We start from the raw sequence: 20,354 nt of genomic DNA, 5'->3' as shown, positions 1-20,354 counted from the left end.
AATAAAGGCACAGATGGACCTGTATACTCCTCTACCAAGACCGTATTACTTGTGAGATTTGCCTCCCATGTGGGTTACTGCAAACTGTACTTACCAGCAGGTGTCCTTAACATGCTAAACCTTACTTTTTATTTCACTCGCCTACCTTATCCACACATGCCAACACTCTTTACAGCCCGGAATTTTACTAGAGCAGTGTAAAGTAAAAAAGGAACAGAACAGAGAAGGTAAAGGCAGCAGCAATGACACTATCAACTCACAAAATCACACCGCTGGCAAGACACATTTTCTTCTGCTAACTGCCAAGCCAGCCAGACAAGATCCAAGCAGTGCAGCAGGGCAGGATGTCACAGAGTTACGGGGGTTATCATAATGGGTTTGAAGACTCTGAAGCACCCCATGCAAAAGGAGCACGTGGAGAAAAAAACTGTACAACCTGGTACTGAAAACTAAATTTGGAAAGAGAGGGAGTGTAACTTCATAGCATACAAATCTAAGTTAAAAGCCACAAAGGCAAGCCATGAAGACCCCAATAATGACAGCAAGTGAGATTAGTCTATATTTCAATCAGCAAAACACAACATTTTAAGAAAAACTTAGTTATGTACCACCTATGCCATTTGTATAAAAAATTCTTTTCCTAGGATAACAATGGAGCTTAATCCATGTTCCAAGTAAAACTTGCAACTTTTGAAAAACAGAGAACTAGCATTTATTTTAAAACTGTAAATACAGGTTAAATGTTCAAGGTGGACAAACAGAAATTCTCTTATTTGGATCCCTTCCACTTATAACCAACAGTAATAAAGCTGTGGTTTTTTCCTCCCCAGTCATGACTTTGTTTGCTTTGTAGTCTTTACCACCAGTAATTTAATATATTGCGTGATTTATGAATTTACATGAGTTCTGAGAAAACATATGCTGTCTCTGCATTTCTTCTGGGACAGCAACCCTATGTCATAGTGTGAAGACTCTGTTGTGTCATGGAAATAGGTCACACTAAGGAAGGTGTTCATATTTATACATATAGAGCAGTTAAAGAAATTTCAAAATTATTTTTTGGCTGACAAAAACAACCTAAAAAAAAAAAAAAGGAAGGAAACAGTCTTAGTTGAGCAATGCTGGCTAGGTAGATTAGAATAGTGCACTGGATGTCTGCAAGGGAGTCAGATAAAGGATTACCCAAAATCCAGTATTTTGAGCAAAGCCTGATGCTCCTTGAAGTAGATTCTATAAGCAGGAAAATGCTGCTAAGCTGCTCAACTCGAAGTTGTGGGTTTAGCTGCTCCTTTGAATATCTGTGTCAACACTGATGCTTCACAGTAAAATCTGAATGCAGTAGGCAACAGCAGCAAACACAACTGTAACGAGGCACTGAGTTTAAGCAGAACTGCAGCGGTGTTTCTATAGCAGGGAAGTATGAAGTTAAGTTATTGCTGTCTGGTTCTTGGGTTTTTTTGGGCCTTTGTTTGTTTTTAATAATCACAGCTACCTCAACCGTGCCAACATAGATGCTGCTAGATAAACACAACCCAGCTGTATGAATTACCAAAGTTTTATAAGTTGTTTTCTGTCATGATGGTTTGACTGGTCACGTCATTGAAATAATCATTACGTTTTCCAGGGACTTCCTAAAATTCCTAAAAATGTCTACAGCAGCAGAAGAATGCATGAATTGAAAAGCTGAAAGCTGAGAGATGACATCATAAAGAATATCTGTATTTTGTTTGCTGAAACACAACTATGTACCACAATTTAAGACACTGGGCGATTTTACTTTGTTTACAGAATAACACTGCTTTCCTGAAAGACAGGAATGTTCACTGAATGAAAGAAATATGACAACATTTAAAAGCTTAATGTAACACCAGAGTTTGGCAAACTGCTTAAAAATTGATAGCAACTGAACTAATTTCTATTCAGTTAAAAACGATCACAAACCACCTTAAGTTCTTATCATAATGTAGAAGTTCTCTTTAAGGCAGAGGCAGGAATACTTTCCACACTAGATAGCAAAAATGACAGAACACAGCTAATTTAAGCTTGAAAGTACCAGTGACACATCATGACATAAGTTGGTCAACATGTTTTTCTAAAAACCAGCATGGAAAGTAATAGTTACCAGAGCTGACATTTTCACCTGAACACACAAACTTCAATGTGGTCTGAAACAACGTCAAATCTCCTGAAGTACTTTGCTGCTAATACAGGAGAGAATTTGCTTACTGGGCTCAGGTGCCACAGAAGAGTTTTGGTCATCAATACACTCAGCAGAGACTTACAAGCAGGAGAGGGTTGTTGCCCACTAGCTGTCTGCATTCTATGTTAAATTTGTCAAAGTGAGTTTCTAATTTGCAAGCCAAGTACAAGCCTGATTCTGCTGAAGGAATCCACCACGTTTTCGCTTGCAGAAACTGTGTGTCGTAACTCACACCCTTTACATTACTGCTACCTGAGAAGAAAGCCACATTTAACTTGGGCCATGGGGGTGGGGGAAGAGTAAATCCAGAAGAAGGGGATGAAAGAAATAGCTGTTAGGGAATGGAAAGGCAGAAGAGAGGATTTAAGGATGTTTTTCCTTTCATTACTACCACACTCACACAACATGACTCAGCAATACAGCTAACCTATTAAACCTGCTAGACAGAAAAAAGCATGTTAACTGCCTTCAGGAACTGCAAACTGAGCTACCAACTCCAAAATACAAGAATTCCTTAAAAAAAGTGGGGACTAAAGTGTTAAAAATTCTAACATTCCACCCTTGTCCCCAGGTGACTTTTCAGACTAACACACATACAAATAAGTATACAATAAGTATGTACTACAAAGAAAGATGTTTCATTATGTCATTTCCAATAAAAAAGGAAAAATAAGTCTCTGAGGCAAGTTTCATACATGCAAAGAATGAAGGAATTTATAAGGAATTTGTAAATAAAATTTTCCCTTAGATATACGTGTTTTAGGGAACTAAGATTCTTTCAATATGCAGCTTTAAACAAGATAATGCCTCAAAGGTATTCAAAAAAGTATTGCCTCAAATTCTTAGTAAAAGGAAAAAAAGTCCTATATTGTTAATAGCAACAAAAAAATCACTTACTGGTGTTCATATTTGCTTTACTGAAGTCTAAAAAGTAAGAATATATATAAATTGAATTATAAAAGCTAAAAAATTAAGTGCTAATAGCAACAAAAAATCACTTACTGGTGTTCATATTTGCTTTACTGAAGTCTAAAAAGTAAGAATATATATAAATTGAATTATAAAAGCTAAAAAATTAAGTGCTAATAGCAACAAAAACTCACTTACTGGTGTTCATATTTGCTTTATTGAAGTCTAAAAAGTAAGAATATATATAAATTGAATTATAAAAGCTAAAATATTAAGTATTGATAGGAGATAAACAGCTTGGTAATGACTTTAACAGCTCAACTGATTAGCAGAAAGCCAGTATTTAGTGTGTATGCAAGAAATTGCAAAGGCTGATCAATATATTTGTTTGAAAAATATTCAATATCAATATGGAAAATATGTGAAAGACTATCTCAACCTCATTTTAGTCAATATTCTTTAAAATGCTTTTGTCAGGAAGTTATCAGTTATTCCATAGATACTCAAAAAAGTCTTGACTGACTTTTCTGTGAAGACACAGGTCTAGTGACATAAGTAGTAGCTACAATTTTTAAAAGTCTGTAAATATTCAAACCTTTGAAGTTAAAAAATTATTAAATTCGAGGGTAAATATATTGGTACTCATAATTAATTACCTGTATATTAAACATGTTCAGAAACATTTTGTCACTGAACAGATCTAAGAACATGCTTTCACTAATGAAGATTATTATCTTTGAAAGATCTTGCTGGTATTTTTCAGTGAGTCTTCTGCAGCCATCCCTGATGCAAAGTCATCTAGTGCAGCTTTCCTAGATTTGATGCTGTCAGTACTGCTACAGAAGCTCATGGTACCCATCAAGATTCCCATCAGAGACAGAACAAACCATTTTAAGGCTTAGGACATGAGACTGAAGAGCTTCCTCCAAAACTATTTCAGACCAATTAGGAAGTAATTGTGAAAATTATTAAATTGCTTACCAACCAGTTACAAAGAGCACCAGTAACAACAGCATGCAATTCTTGAAGAGATCGGGCACTCTCTGACAAAGACAACAGTGTGGAGCAGTATCTCCCCTGGAATAACTTCCCAGCTACCAGCACAATCGCAGCTTAGAGATTTCCTGAGGTTCGTGTGCAGCTCACACCAAAATGCCTGTAATGGCCATTAGCTTTTGGTGGACCTCTCTTTCATGAAGAGTTATAGATCCTGGGCAAAGACACCCACCATCTTAAGGTACACAGTGTGGAAAACAAAATGTTATTTTGCACATGTTAAGCCTGATTCCTGATAATAAAACTAGGGGCTACCAGTTGAAAAAACCAGTATTTCTTATTCAGCTTCTCCATCCATCTTTTATGTCCTCTCCATCACTGTTTTTACCCTTAAGGGGACTTTATAGTTTCTTCAAAGAGACTCTGAGGTTTCCAAATGTATTTCTACTGCATCCTTTCTGATATTAAAATGAGAAGAAACAAATGAAAGAGAACAGACACACTGTGGCCAACGGTGACATTAGAGCATTCCGATCAGTAACACTTCCTGGGTAATATTTAAAATATATTCACTGAGCAATGACACTTTGTATCATCAGGTAAGACATATCAGTAGTCAAAAGGTGGATTCTGTACCCACTTCATACAGTAAAATAAAATTTTCTCTTAAGTCCACATCATCTCACAACAGCTGCCTTGTAACATCTCTTTGAAACAGCACATACTCCCTCCACTTTGGGTGGCACATCTGTGTTCATCTCCATTTTACTGAATATAATCTATTCTCCACTTCTGAGAAATGCCTGGGCTGCACTTGTTCTTTTTGGCTACTACTACAGTTTAGTTCAGACTATCTGAATTTAGAACAATTTTATCTTTTCCCTTTATTTTCTGCCCCCAAATAGACAGTTTAAAATCCTCACTTTCCTGGTGGCTCTGACAGTCAGGTCACCATAATTTAGCATGCTCTGACAGCTTAAATTAACAGCCATAGGAGGATCCATGGCAACTGCCCAGGCATGTAACTCAGGCTGCTAGGCTGAGCAAATGCATCATAATTTAGATTAGTATGCCTGAACTTAATCTAATTTAAATTTCCTAAACTTCCTACAGGCCAAGAATGTGCACAGCAGTGACTGCTGTGGCCCTGCTGCAACTTGATGTTGCCCACAAGCTTTTTAACTTAAACATTTTATTTTGTCCTCAAAGATTTCAACTTCTACAACAAGCCGTATGTCAAAGAATGCCTTTTCTCATATTTATGGATTTTCATTCTTATTATCAGATAAAGAGGAAGGTTTGCTTTTGCTCTGCTGGAATTGACATTGAAAAGAACATCCTAAAACTAGCTTTTATGCTCTTTTACCTCTTCCTTTCCTAAGGGAAAGAATTATCCCTCCCTTTTTTCCAGTATTTATGTGCCCAAAGCTGAACATTCAATGAATAAACTCCATTAACAGTAATAAGACAAAACGTAACTGGACACAACTGTAAGTCTGATAGGTAGTGAAATCACAAAGAGTATTCTTAAATAAAAAAAACTGGTACACAGTATTTGTATATTTATTTGCCTAATATAAAGTTGAGTTAACACAAAAAAGCCATTTCTGCACTGCAATTTCATTTTTTCTTTTGGCACTGAAGACGAATGTTTCCCTGACGAGTAATAATATCAGCAATTCTCATGAAGCAGCTAACCCAGCTGGAAGTTCCTAGGCATACAAAAAAATCAAGGTAGGAGATCATTTAAGGTTCTCACAATTGACTTTCACTGACAGTTACAGTCATCAAATTTAACTACAAGTAACAGCAGGGCTGAGAGGCAAAAAGTTTCCCCAAAACCTCTCTAGGTCTTCAGTGACAAGTTTTAAAGCCATGGGTAAATTAAAAAATTTGCAAACCTTGTGCTTTAATAACAGAACACAGGAAGATGAGTTTTTGAAAATTACTGGCTTTAACAAAAAAAAAATCCTAAAATGAAAGAACATATTAAGGTTCCTATATGGACCTATTTACTGTAAAATAGTTTGTATCCTGTATGATTCCCTTCTTCCAAAAATGCAGGAAGAAATGGCATTAAGTTTTAATTTAAAAAGTCAGCATAGTCAGAAACAGGCTGCTCTCACACTTCTCTGCTGTTAACAGGCCTGTCTTCCTTTCTCAGTCATATCAGTATTTGCACCAAATTAAAATAATGCTTTATTTCTAGGAAGTTGTATGTCCACAAGAAGAGTACACAACCAAAATGTTTTAATTCTAACTTCCATCTGAAAATCCCTACCATCAGAAGATGATCCAGGAGAGTGCAGAGGACAAAGAAACAGAAGTTGGTTACTCTCTCACCATCAAGATCTGTGCAGGATCTGATAATGGGGAATAAGAGCTATCTGACACTTCAAAACATCTAAATCTGCAACCACTCTGAGCAGAAGTAGTTCTGCTGAACATAGAAATTTTCAGCATCATGCTCAGAATTCAAACAATAAAGCTATGTGAGATTCTCCTAGATGACATCTAGCGTATGTGCACTCATACAGAGACCTTTTCAGTTACTCCAAGCCCACGCAGTTTGCCTGAGTCAGAGCCAACAAACCCACAGGCCGTGTCGCTGCGGGACTTACCCGGACAAGAGCATCATCGATGATGTGATCGCGCCTCACTTTCAGCCGCAAATAGGGGTTGAGCTGCTGCCCTTGAACTAAGCTGTAGAGCACAGTTATGCGTCTTTCACTGTACATCCGGATCCTATTGTCATAATACAATCCCAGGTTCTTGGTAACAGCATTCAATATGAAGGGACAGGTCATAAATGAGAATTTATTCTCTGTTTCTACTTTGAAGAAAGTGTAGTCTTTGTCCATTTCTAGAACATCATTCAGTGGTTCATTAATAAATTCTTCAAAAGGGATAAGTGGTTTTCTGCAATCTATAGTTTTAACACCAAGTTCAGTTTCCAGTGGGTCTACTCGAGGACCTTTTTTATTTCTTCTTTCCTCACCCAACAGCTCTTGAAGAGTTAGTTCACTTGATTCTGGGATGGGTTCTTCATCTTCCTCTTCGTTATGATCTGTATCCACATCCCCTCCTACTACATTTGCATAGTAAACCATTTTCAAGCATTTTGAAGCAGCAACAACAGCATCATCATCATTCACTAGGTTACGACTATTGAACTCGTTGCTTATGACTTTGTAAGTAATAAGCTGCTGAAATGTTTCCATCATTCTCCGAATTTGATCTGCTCTGTACTTAGACCACAATCTGACCAGCTTTGCTTGAGCTGCAAGGGGTAGTTTGCTCATTGCTTTGCAAAACAACGGTAGGGCCATTTCCAGATATTCTGGGCTATGAAGATTGCCATTCTCCATAACGATAATAAACAAATTCAGATAGTTAGGATCCCGAGAGTACACATTATGGTAAGTCAAGTCACATTCCACATTAGGTGACAAGTACACAAGTGCATTTAAAAAGGCAGTTTCTATTTTTTCATTAGAAAGTAACCTATCATAGACCCGTCTGACTGCTTCAATATCTACAGACACTTCATCTGGGCCTAGTTTTTGGAGGTTATTATCTCCCTGTGTGTTATCACCTATTCTTGATGACGAAGATGATGATGCGCCAGAATCCTCTTCCATAGCAGCAGCCGAACAGGCAGCTTTTTCCTTTTCATCTTCATCTTTGTCTTCATCCTTTCCTTGAAGAGACTTGAGCTCCTCCTTGGTGTGCTGCTTGGTTTTTCGGAAACTCTGCACCAGTGCTTCAGCACTAGAAAACACTCTCCCAATCACCCGGATTAAAGGGGAATAATCCTCTTTTTCTCGACATAGTTCAAGAATTTCATATATCTTGTCTTCTGTTAGGAAAGTCACATCTATAAAAAGATAAAGATATTAGTTTTATTAAGATATAAATGAAAAAGATAATATACTTCTGGTTTGCCCTACCTAAGAAACCTGTGTGTCATATCATCATTAAAACTGCAAAAACAGTGTCAGCGCTGCATAAATTCAAGACAGATACTTTATAATCTCATTAGCATGAAAAATCACTATTTCATTCACTGACTTTGTAAAATATTTTATTCATGGATGTCAATCAGAGAATGCACACAATACTGAAACTGTTTTGCAGCCAATTAACTACACTAGGTAGTCACCAGTACTGTATTGTCTAAACAAGTGCATTCAGTAAGAGGTTTAAGCTTTAAAAGACTTAATGAATAAGGTTGTGACAATACAGTCTTCTGGTAAATCTGCATAGTTAATGTGCAAGTCATTAAACTAAACAAACTAGACTGTATCGACCTCTTTTTTTCAAGCCAGACCTTGAAGAAAAGACTCAATCATTCGTCTTGTTGTATGTTAATGGAAATATAAGATTTCTTATTTCTCTCTTTAATGCTTTCTGCAACTGTTTTTAGACTAAATTGATGCCTGAAAACCCTCCCAAACCCCCTCAATATATGCTCTGAAATTTATGCTGCCTTCTAAATTACACATACAGCGTGGCATGTAGATTATCTCTTTGTACATTAGGCCTCACTAAGATAAGCAACTTGGATATACTAATCAACATGTTATTCAGAGGAACGAGATGGTTTATACACAGCATCTGCTCCAAATACCTGTCTGTTCTCCCTCTCCCCAAACTCCTGATACAAAATAAGTCATTTGAAGAGTCCGTTTGTTCTTTGAAATCTTCCTTTCTCTTTAGAAAAAAGAAAGAAAACATTATTTATAGCTTTCTATGTTACTTCTCAAACAGAACCCACAGATGCTTTCACATTAGGTGACGATTTACAGTAGGATTACTGTAAACATGATCAGATCCTGAAAAAATATTCTAGTTTAAGCAGATTCTTCTGAACCGACACATAATTTAGAACTAAAACAGAATCTGTTTAATAGCATCTCTAGAGAAAACATCTCAAAACTGTATTCACCAACCATGCTAGAACTAGCCACCTCTGCAGAAAGAAGTGTAGCATTTTAATAAAGACATTTAACAAAGATGCTGTACATGAAAATATTTTGAAATGTGATTACCTACACTGATACTCATTCCAAGAAGTCATTAAATTAAAAATACATACTAGATGATGCAAAGACAGACAACCTATTGACTTTCACAGAAGGCCAGGCCACTCTTAGAGCATATATAACACAGGAAAAGTTAGGCTTATGTCTAAGCTTCGATTGAGTTCCTATCTGAAGACGCTGAAAAATCTCAAAACTAAAATCTGTCCTGTTAAAAAACCAGCTCTACTGAAAACATTTTGAAAAGATTCAAGCTTAGCACAACATCTATTTTTATCTGCTGCAGTGCATGCACAGGAAGCAAAACTTGTCTTAAAAGAAGTCCTCAAAATGAGGACCACAGTCTCAAGTTCGTTGACTCTGGACCACAGACATTATTAATAGCATAAAAATTATCAGCACATGTCGACAATTTAACACTATAATGAATTTCAGATTTCCATACTTAAAACAGGAATTCCTCATTCACTCTTTTAAAGGTTTTAGTATTTCAGAAACTCCAGAAAAGTAATGTAATTGTTTCTGAAGGATATTTCTTCCAGTTTATTTAGAACTTTCAATCCTATGTCAAGCGTACAAGCAAGCTACACAGGCTTTTCCTTGGCTTTGCTAAACTTTGCTGCAGATTTTCCAGTAACTGTTTTAGCAGATCAACCTTAAAAAAAATCAGAGCGTGAGATTCCTTACTCGTCACCCAATTCCAAAGGTAGCTAAACCTCAGATGAGCTTTAAGAATGCATTAAAGCCCTCTGTCTATATTAAAGCCCTCTGTCTATATAGCTACAAAGAAAGGTCACTACTTGTGATGCTCCAAGAGAGGAAGTCTGAGTCACTGCTGTAGCCAACAGACTGTCTCTGGAGGTAGGTTCAAAAGACTCTTAGGTACCTGCCTTGAGGAGAGGGGATGGTTAGACAGAATAAGGAAAATTCTGTATCTGAAAAGCTCCATTAATAATTAAAAAAAAACAAAAAAACAAAAAAAAAAAAAAAAAAACAAAAAAACAAGACTAAAAACTCATAACAGACTTAATGTGCCTCTTGTTCATCTAATGCTACATTTCCTTCCCTTTCCCCTTCCCAGTGTTTGCCGCTCTGCTTATTTGGATCGTAACTAACTTGGGTACAAATTTATACTTGCATCAGATAAAGAAGAGACTGATGCTGCTATTGACTGGAACATCTTGGGTTGCTTATAACACAGAACTATATTTTATTACTAATTCTGTAGGGTTTTTTAAATCTTTGCTGTAAACAATTTTACCTTCTTTAGCTAAAATAAATGAATCTGGACTTGTATTTATACCACTTTTTGCCACAATACTTAAAGGTGGTCTGCTCAAAGGTTAATGGCTTTAAAAACCATTTGGCCTGGTTTCTGTACGTGTTTGCATCATAGGTTAAGGTGACAACTAACATTATTCTATTAGTATGTATTTACTATTACAGATTGTTTGAAAAGCTAAACAGAAGCTAGAAAACATATATACAGAACAGTATTTCATTTTACACTGGCTTAAAAATAACTGTGCTCAAACATTTTTTAGCTTGGTGAATGTATTGCCTATCACTCACTGTATCATTTTTTTCATCTGTTAAGTTTCTTAACATAGAATCTGAAATTAGTTAAAGTATAACTTTTATAATTTATTAGCTGCAGAACAACTACAAAACTAGCAAAACTAAAACAGTCATACAACAGCACTTAAAGCTTTTCCATATTTGCAAAAATCATTATTCTTGTAAGACAACAAATGCATGTTGATTTTAAAATCAACAGAAATGTGGTCAAAATCCAAATTTGGAAAATCAGTGCTCAGCATTAATCCATCAATTTTTCTGAATCCATAGTAAAATACTCAATTGTTGTAATACTGTATTTTACTGAAGTCAGCAGAACACCACCAGAGTGAATTATGTTGGTTTGTACTCCTGCATATGAAGCGCGTTTGATTTTAGGAAAATTGTAAGCATCTTACCTTTAAAGTCATCTCTTGGGCCTTGCATTTCCTTCTTGTTCATTTTTCTGTCAGTGCAGGAATTGTTATGGGCACCTTTGGAATTGTTTTCTAGGTAAGCTGAGCTCGTTCCTTTCTTGGAGGGATGAGGATCACAGAGTTTTGCATTAATCTTATAAAGCTCGAGGGCCTTAATGGCTGCTGCATTGTTATCCATACGGAGAAAAGTCGGACAGGAAGCACAAAATTCATTCGTGCAGGCTTCATTTCCACAGCCCTCGGTTAACTGGTGGTAGTAGCGCTCTATTAGATGCTTTGCAGCTGCTCGCTTCCTGTAGCAAACATTCAAACAGTAAGTACAAGGATTAGTGGAGCTTTCACATACAAAGCTCATTCAATAGCATCAGCAAGGCAGAGATTAGTCAGGCACTGAAACACAAGATTTCTGTCAGAGAGAACACATCAGAAGATTTTTTTAAGTGCAGGATTCTCATCTTGACAAATGCAAATATATTTAACACACAATTTAATTTGTGGGTTCCATGTAAGTAAAAGATAAATCCTGTTTATGCAGTTTTCAGCTTTACATGGTAATGCTACAGTGGAGACAATCTTGTACAGTTCTGAACAATCTCAACTGTTACTAAAAAAAAAGAGAACAATTTGGATGCAAAATAAGGCTGCAACTGAAACAAAACTGGATGTTGTACAGGTGTTGAATCTAATATATAGTACTGAGGCATGGTCGCCACTGACAGATGAAAGAGGCATGAAACACAAACAATTCAGACATTTATTTAGCAATACTATCAATACTATACTATTTTACCCACTTTAACAAGATCCCAGATGACTAAATTATCATATTTAGTCTATTTAAATCTGTACAAAAATATTCCTTGATTAATTAAACTGATGCTAAAACCACAATTAGAGATGAGATCAAGGTTGGATATATTTCTCCTCAGCCTAAATAAATTATATGTTTGTCTAAATAAAATTAAAAAATCACCCCAAAAAGTGCTATCAGCCAAATCCTTCTGTTTCTCCTGTCATTATAGGTGCCAAGTATGTATTCTGAAAAATCACAGATGTATTGCTGTACAAATCTAATGCTCAGTACTATATATATGCACAAAAGAAAATGTAACTGCCTTATTAATAAGGTCACAGACTTCTACAGAAACATGCAAATAAAAAAGAAATCACTGGAAAGCTGCAGCTAACCAGGACAGAAGCAGCTGCATGCAGCACCAAGAGCACCATGTTTGACCACATTTCAGAAAGAAACCCCCAAACCTTGAGTGCATTTAAAATAATAAGTTATTAATGCAAACTACCAACTGTGAAAGATTTCAAACATTCAGACTAGGTTTAACACACAGTCTTTATATGGAACTTTAGTGATACAGTACTACTAAGATTAGAACATCAAAAATTGTGATATTAACTTAGAATTGCCTTTCCTGATGCCAATGTATGTACAGATTCTGCATAGAACAAGTATTTCAGAACTGAAGTGCCAGACCCACTGGTAGTACTCAGCACTTGCTGCACCTCGCTGTTAATAATGGCTGGTTAAATAGCAGTTTCAATGCAGTTCCTTCAAAAGGGAAAATGTTCTGAGAGTGACTACTGAGGTCTATATTACTCAGCAATAAGACCTCTGCTTCTTTTCACCCTTCAAGATCTCATCCTAGAGAAGAAAATACATCTTACAAGGAAAACAATTACTTTGATGTCTACCTGAGCTTTCAAATGCTCCAGGATGTTTCAAGGAAAAGAAAACAAACAAAAAACAAACTGAGGAGAAAGGTTTCTGCGGCACTTTGAGATGGATGTGGAAAGAAAAAGCAGCATGAGCAATACCATTAAACCATTACTGTGTAACAGGGAACAGCTATATTCTAAGCTAAGGGAAGTGTTCTGGTCTCTCACATTTTTTTGTATGTAGACTTACAAAAATCTGCCTCTCTCCATGCACATCTAAAAATAAGTTGTTTTTTTTTAATCTTGTCTTTCATACTTCAGCCATTAGTATAGAGGCTTTGAGAAAAATTACCCAAATCCCGTCAAAGCAACAGCGTTTTAATACAACTTGGAACAGTAAATTATTTCAGAGAAAACTATTTCTGAATGCAAAAATTCATGCTTTGACCATTCCTGACCTTCAATCAATCCAGACCTTCAGATTTAGAGTGTGAAATATTGTAATTTGTAAGCAGGTTAAGTATTTATATATGTAAACACTTAATTTTTACACCTGAGCTGTGGCCACCAACATGCACACCTTTCCAGCTCACACATCTAGTTTGAATAAAGTTATATCAATGTATAAACACTGATACATTACACAACACATTTTATCATCTTAAAAAAAAAACCAAAAAACACTCCACTTTAATCAGGGCATGTCTGAGATGCCAGTAGATAAAGCTAAGCTTAGACTTGCCTCTAACAATTAACATCTGAAGGACTCAAATTTTTTTTTTTGCTCTTAAGTTTTTAGCTACCAATTACTTCTCAAACTTTGCCATGCCTACAATGTGGCTGTTTGTACAAACACTTATTTTGACTTGTGGCTGGAGACTCCATTGACTCAAGTTCTCTGAAACTCCATTAGAAACAGAAGGTCTGACTGAAGGCTGTATTTTTAATTTTTTTTTTTAATCAAGTATGGAAGCAAACAATATGGTATACAACAGTACTAGAATACTAGAATACAGCAGTATTAGAATTTCATATAATATCCTTAGTTGGAAGTGACCCACAAGGATCATCAAAGTTGAACTTCTGGCCCTGCACAGAATCATCACCAAGAATCACACACCATGTGCCTAAAAAACACTTTTTGAACTTGGGCTTGGTGCTGTGACCACTTCCCTGGGGAGCCTGTTCCAGTGCCCAACCACCCTCTGAGTGAAGAACTTTTTCCTAGTATCTAACCTAAACCTTCCTGACACAGTTTCTTGCCATTCCCTCAGGTCCTGTCACCACAAAGAGATCAGTGTCTGCCCCCTGCTTCCCCTCATCAGGAAGCTGTAGACCATGATGAGGTCTCCCCTCAGTGTCCCTCTCCAGGCTGAACAGCCCAAGTGGACTCAGCCACTCCTCATACAGCTTCTCCTCAAGGTCCTTGACCATTTCTGTAGCCTTTCTTCAGGTGCTCTCTAACAGCTTTGTATCTTTCTCATATTGCAATATCCAAAACTGCCCACAATATTCAAGGTGAGGCTGTCCCAGTGCAGAACACAGTGGGACAATCCCCTCCCTTGCCCAGCTGGTGATGCCATGCCTGATGCATTTCAGGCATGGCTGGCCCTCCTGGCTGCCAGGGCACTGCTGGCTCATGTTCAACTTGCCACTGGGCAGGACCCCCCGGGGGCCCTTCTGTGATGCAGGTCCCAGGAGCACTTGTATTTGATGAACTTCATGTCATTGGTGGTTTAACCCTCTAACTTGATGAGGTCTCTCTGCACAACCTGGCTGCCTTCCAGGGAGTCAAAGCACCTCACAATTTAGTATCACTGGCAAACATACTCTGTATACCTTTGAGACCTGCATCCCAGTAATTTATGAAGCTGTTGAGGAAGGGCAAGGATGAAGCCCTGTGGAACTCCACTAGTGACAGGTCACCAGTCTGATGTCATCCCCTTTACTGAAACCCTGTGTGCCTGACCTGTGAGCCAGCTGCTCACCCCTCACATGATGTATTTATCCAGCTGTGTTCCGGACATTTTATTCAGAAGGATACTGTGAGAGACAGTATTGAAAGCTTTATGGAAATCCAAAAAGGTTACATCAGCTGGCTTCCCTGATCAACTAGATGGGTTACCTTGTCATAAAAAGAGATTAGGCTTGACATGAACCAACTGGCTATGACTGATGTCTGTGGTGTCCTTCAGGTGTTCTTCAGTAACTCCCAGAATAATCTTGTCTGCAATTTTACCAGGCACTGATGTGAGACTGACAGTCCTGTAGTTTTCAGGGTCATTCTTCCTGCCCTTCTTGAATATTGGGCCAACATCAACCAGTGTCCAGTTGACTGAGATGGCTCCAGATTCCCAAGATCATTGAAAAATCCTTGAGAGAGGCCTTGTGATGACATCAGCCATCTCTTTGAGTATTCTTGTAAGAGTTCCCTAAGTCCCCATAAGCTTACAGGGATCCAGCTGGATCTTCCCTCCTCTTCCTGGCAGCTACTCCGCAGACTTTACACATTACCTCAACAAATGATTTAGGTAAATAAATAATACAAATTTAAGTGAGGATACAGACCTCAGAAGGTAGAAGAGAATTTACCAAGTCTTCACAAGAGCTACCCTTACTGAGGTTCATCGATAAAAGGACTTAGAGAAAATGCAGCTCTGAGTAAGTCAGTGTGTGATTTTCAGACACTCCATACCATATTCCCACTGGTGTACTTCAGGTATTATCACTGTTCATTGCCAAAAGCCCACATTTTCTATTTCTACATTATTCAGCAAAAGAACTTATAGCATACTCTCTGTATTGTCCAAAAGTGAAACTCTCTTTCTACATTCCCCTGCTCATTTAGTACGCTGAAAACAGAAGTTCTTGGCCTGAGGCATTAAAACGGGTTCATCAAGCAAAGTAACATAAAACCACTCTCTATTCTTAGCTCATGCTACACCCGTGAAGACCGCAGCTCTCCAAGTTCCTATATCTGGTCAAGAGCAACTGGTCCCTTAGAAAACTCGAGGCCTAGTTCATGTCCAGGAGCACGCACAGTTACTACTGTAGCTCAGGCTGTAGTGACTGACTTGCATGTACATTTCCAAATACTCATTATTGTTGCACATCCAGCTATGAAACTGCACCGGTGTGGCTGAAGTTGTAAACATTTCACAGGCGTATTCTTATGACTGAAGGATAACTTCCCACTCAGTGGGCCTTGTATAACCTCCTCAAGCAATATGCACTGCTTCAGTGAGGAAGAGAAGCACCTAAAATAGACACCCAACTTCCTTTCTTAAAGTCCAACAATTTCGCAAGCACACTTTTCTGTTTAAAATGAAATTAGCATTCACTGACTTAGTTTGTAGTAGTTAAAGAAAAAATAAATGCTTTTAGGCTTTCTGTATGTTCTTTAGCTAATAAAAAGTCAGATAATAAGTACTTTGCATTTGTAGTTTAAATGGCGCTAAAATTGTGGAGTATCACGAGAAACATGAACGACCAAGCCAAAGGTGAACTGGGCCGCATTTTCTATAGTAATTTTTGAATGTCTAAAACCTGTAAAAAACAGGGATTGAGTGTACTGGTTCAAAAGTTCCTACAAAACAGAACGTAATTTGCATTTCTCAAATACCTTAAACTAAATACAGGAGAAATACCATGTAAAGGAATCTCTTGCCACAGAGAAAATCAGAAGTTTAAACATTAAAGGAATTTTTAAAAGATTTGAAGCGCGTAATAATTTAAAGTTCACCTACAAAGCATTTACATTCAAGTTTACATTTACATTCAAAACGTGCCTGAAGTTTAAAATATCTGCATAACTGCATCATTTTTGCTTGTAAGTTTACCTAAATTTTAGAAATACACATAGATGTTTCATACTTGTCTGGAAATACCAGTACAAAATAACACGCTTCTGAATGGTTTTTGTTTAGGACACAATAACTGTTATATTATTTTTAGAGATAAATATCACATTGGACAGGAGTGTTGATCTGCTGGAGGGCAGGAAGGGATCTGGACAGGATGGACTGATAGGGCCAAGGCAAAGAGCATGAAGATTAACAAGGTGAAGTGTCAGGTCCTGCACTTGGGTTACAACAGCCCTGTGCAGTGCTACAGGCTGGAGCAGAGTGGCTGGATATGCCCAGTGGAAAGGGACCTGGGCGTGCTGGTCCACAGTAGCTGAACGTGAGCCAGTGGGTGCCTAGGTGGCCAAGAAGGCCAATGGTGACCTGGTCTGTATCAGAAATAGTGTGGCCAGCAGGACAAGGCTGTGATCTCCTTGTTCTTGGACCTTGAATCCCATCTCCAGTTTTGGGCCACTCACTGCAAAGATGACATTGAGGCGCTGGAGTGTGTCCAGAATAGGGCAATGAAGCTGGTGAAGAGTCTGGAGCACAAGTCTTAGGAAGACCAGCCGAGGGAGCTAGGGGTGTTTAGCCTGGACAAAAGGAGGGTGAAAAGTGACCTAATCACTCTCTACAACTACCTAAAAGGAGGATGTAGCCAGGTGAAGGTTGGTCTCTTTACCTGGGCAACCAGTGACAGGACAAGAGGAAAATGGTGTCAAGCTGTACCAGGGGAAGTTCAGGTTGGACATCAGAAAAAATTTCTTCACTGAAAGGGCTGTCAAGCTTTGGAATGGGCAGCCCATAGAAGTGGTGGAGTCGCCATCCCTGCCTGGAATTGTTCAAGAAACAATTGGACATGGCACTTAGTGCGATGGTGTAGTTGATAAAGTGGTGATTGGCCAAGAGTTGGACTCCATGATCTTGAAGTTCTTTTCCAGCCTTGATGATTCTATGATTGCTCCAAGATGGCTAATTTTATTAAATGGAAATCTACAACAGCCTGTTTTAAAATGGATATTAGGAACTTGGAAGTGCCTAAATGTTCATAAGCAATTTTCTTAACAGACAAAAAAAAAAAAAAAAAAGCATTAGTGTGTGTACTAATAGCAAAACAAGTTTCAATATATGTGTTCACAGAGGCATAAAGAGACACATCTGCAGCAGTTATAGTACTACACTTTGGAAACAAGATGACCAGTCTATCAAAAATTGTTAAGGTGTTGCAGATGGTCATCTTTGTCAAGTTAAATATTGCTTTGCGCAAGTTTCAGCTTCAAACCTTGCACGCTGGTTTTCCTGCTTCTATTTAGTTAAGAGTAAGAGGAGCAGTGATAGAAAATACAGGCTTCCAGTAATAGTACTACCCACACAGAGCCTTTTGAAGAGCCCTGCACACCAAACTGCCAAACAGTCCACCCACAGCTGGAGCCCAGCCCTGTGTTCCAGCAGTGCCGTAACATCTTTTGCTTGCCTCAGCCTCTGGCATCACAGCAAACGTGCATCTGGCAAATGTGCATGTGCATGGAGCTCACATTTTCCAAACTCCATTCTTTCCAGTGTGGTGGACCCCAATAGCAGGGGCGGACTGTGAGCTCTGCTTGGCCCATACTTAACCCAAGGGACCTCCCTTCCCACTGTGTATTCTAGATCCAGCGTGCCTCTGGGAACATCATGCGCTGACAAAAGCATAGCACTTCCTCAGAAAGGGCAACCCTGAGAACAGAAGGTCTGTCCTAGCAATATGGAGCAACGCAGGAAGACAGAGAAAGGGAGCAAAGAACACAGCATCTATCTCGCAATCTTGTCTTGGAAAAATTGCCTTGCTGCAGTCATATTAAAAAACAGAGAAGAATTTCAAAATTGCAAAGAATCCCATCCTCAAAAGCAGAGAGAAGGAAAGATGAATGCACAGAAAGCCGTATGAAGACAGCCATACCTTTGCCTTGATAAAAAAAGGTAAGAAAAATAGAGAGTGAAAACACATGAACATGTAAGAAGTTATTGTTAAACAATCGAGTTATGTGATTTAGTGCTAAAGATGTTTTAAGAAAGCAATACTAATCAAAGCTGAAAGTCAATGGAGATGTGTGACAGAAGCGGTCAGAAAATGCTAACCTTAACAATTCTAAGATAAAAGACTCCTAACTTTGAGCTAGCACCAAGATGTTAATCACATGGAGACCCAGAATTTCAAAAGCCTGGGATAAGCAAGACTTACATATAGAAGATTTTGCTGTGTAAGAATCTGAATATTTTCTTTAAATTTATTTTCATTCACATATGTGAAACATATATGACTATGCTCTTGGTATGAAGCTTTGCAATTCAAAACATGGAAATAAATAAAGCAATTATATCAGCCATCCAGAGCGAAACCAACCATTCATTGTGCAAACAAAAAACCACTTGCTTTAGTCCCTGCATTTACTAACGAATTTTCGGCATGTAAATAACACAGTAACTATTTTAGCAACACAGCAGCCTTGCAGGTCACAACTCTACCACTCAACCTGCCACTCCACCTTACGTGGCAAGAGCAGCTACACAGGATTGCAAAAATTCTCTGTAACAGGTGTAGTACACATCACATTTTGATTCAGTTTAAAAAACATTTAGTTTTACAAATATACTGTATAACTACTAGTCAAATATGAGAATTCCTACTGCTCGACTGGCTCACATTTATTTTAGACAGATAGCTAAAATTTATTAAGTCAGGGCCACTCTGATCACCGGTCTACATCAAAAATAAAAAGTATTCAGCTATAACACAGAAAAGCTTACTTCTGTAATTTTGTTTTTATGTTCGGTTGTAAGGAGAAGAATTGTCAAACTCCTAGAAGGAAAAAAGCTTTACTGCCTTTTCCTTCTGATTTATGCTAGGTTCTTAAAGTCTTTGTTTCACCCCAGTCTAGGTCAGTGATGCTGATACATCTTTGCTTAAAATGCATAAAAACCAGTAATCCAACTGGTAACATCCAGAGTGGACTATAGCCAGCCTGCAGCCTTATTTCCTTTGGTTAGGCCAGGGAACTAAAGGACACAACTCAACTTGCTGCAAGAACAATAAATCACAACGCAGCATGGGTCACTACTGGAGCAGGAATAAGAGACCACGGCAGGGCTTTTGCCCTGTGACCTCTAATGCAGCAACACTCAGAGTCCACACACCAATAGGCAGAGTCACCTTTCAGGTCAGGGTCCTTGCAACCTTCACTGCATTCCTATGAAAGCAGCTGGACAGCACTTCTGTAGCAGATGGTATGAGTGAGGGAAAAGAAATCTGTCCTACCAGAACTGCTTCTCCTAGTGCAAGAAAAGGCTTCACTGCAGTGAATTGCTAATAACACATCAGAAAAGCTCTCACTGTTTCCTCCTCCTCATTTTTTAGGTACACAGCCCAGCGTACGGGGGGGCTCACCGCAGTTTTGCTCCTCAAGTCTTGCAGCTACAGCAGAGAAGTCCTTGAGCAATTCACACTATGTCACTAGCCTGCAAAACATCCTGAAAATGGCATCCAGCCCATGGCACTTACAACGCCAGACCACTTGGGGGGAAGGCGTGAAGGAGACAGTTTAAGGTCAGAGAAGAAGTTTGTGGCAGAAGAGAAATGAACCCAGATCCTCTGAAGCCTCAGACAGCACACCAACTACTGGGCTACATTCCCTCTATTATTTTGGAACTTGTGCTGTTATCC

At 38.3% G+C, this 20,354-nt stretch overlaps 1 protein-coding gene across 7 annotated transcripts in view; it reads right to left on the bottom strand.

Annotated features, from left to right (window-relative positions):
- UBE3A (ubiquitin protein ligase E3A) overlaps positions 1 to 20,354 on the bottom strand; it is a 53,884-nt gene that overhangs the window by 10,716 nt on the left and 22,814 nt on the right. For 6 of the 7 annotated variants that reach the window (XM_068182681.1, XM_068182687.1, XM_068182684.1 and 3 more), the window contains 2 exons: positions 11,124 to 11,434; positions 6,727 to 7,982 (listed from right to left, as the gene is read on the bottom strand). In XM_068182681.1, the coding sequence (XP_068038782.1) occupies positions 6,727 to 7,982; positions 11,124 to 11,434 (1,567 nt within the window). Of the gene's footprint in view, positions 1 to 6,726; positions 7,983 to 8,735; positions 8,819 to 11,123; positions 11,435 to 20,354 lie in introns of those variants that run through there. The other variant, XM_068182688.1, reaches the window with a different exon arrangement.

The sequence above is a fragment of the Anomalospiza imberbis genome, chromosome 2 (assembly GCF_031753505.1).
Source record: "Anomalospiza imberbis isolate Cuckoo-Finch-1a 21T00152 chromosome 2, ASM3175350v1, whole genome shotgun sequence".
Taxonomy (NCBI): domain Eukaryota; kingdom Metazoa; phylum Chordata; class Aves; order Passeriformes; family Viduidae; genus Anomalospiza; species Anomalospiza imberbis.
The sequence above is the reverse complement of the archived record's forward strand: the minus strand, read 5'-3'. Positions and strand labels throughout refer to the sequence as shown.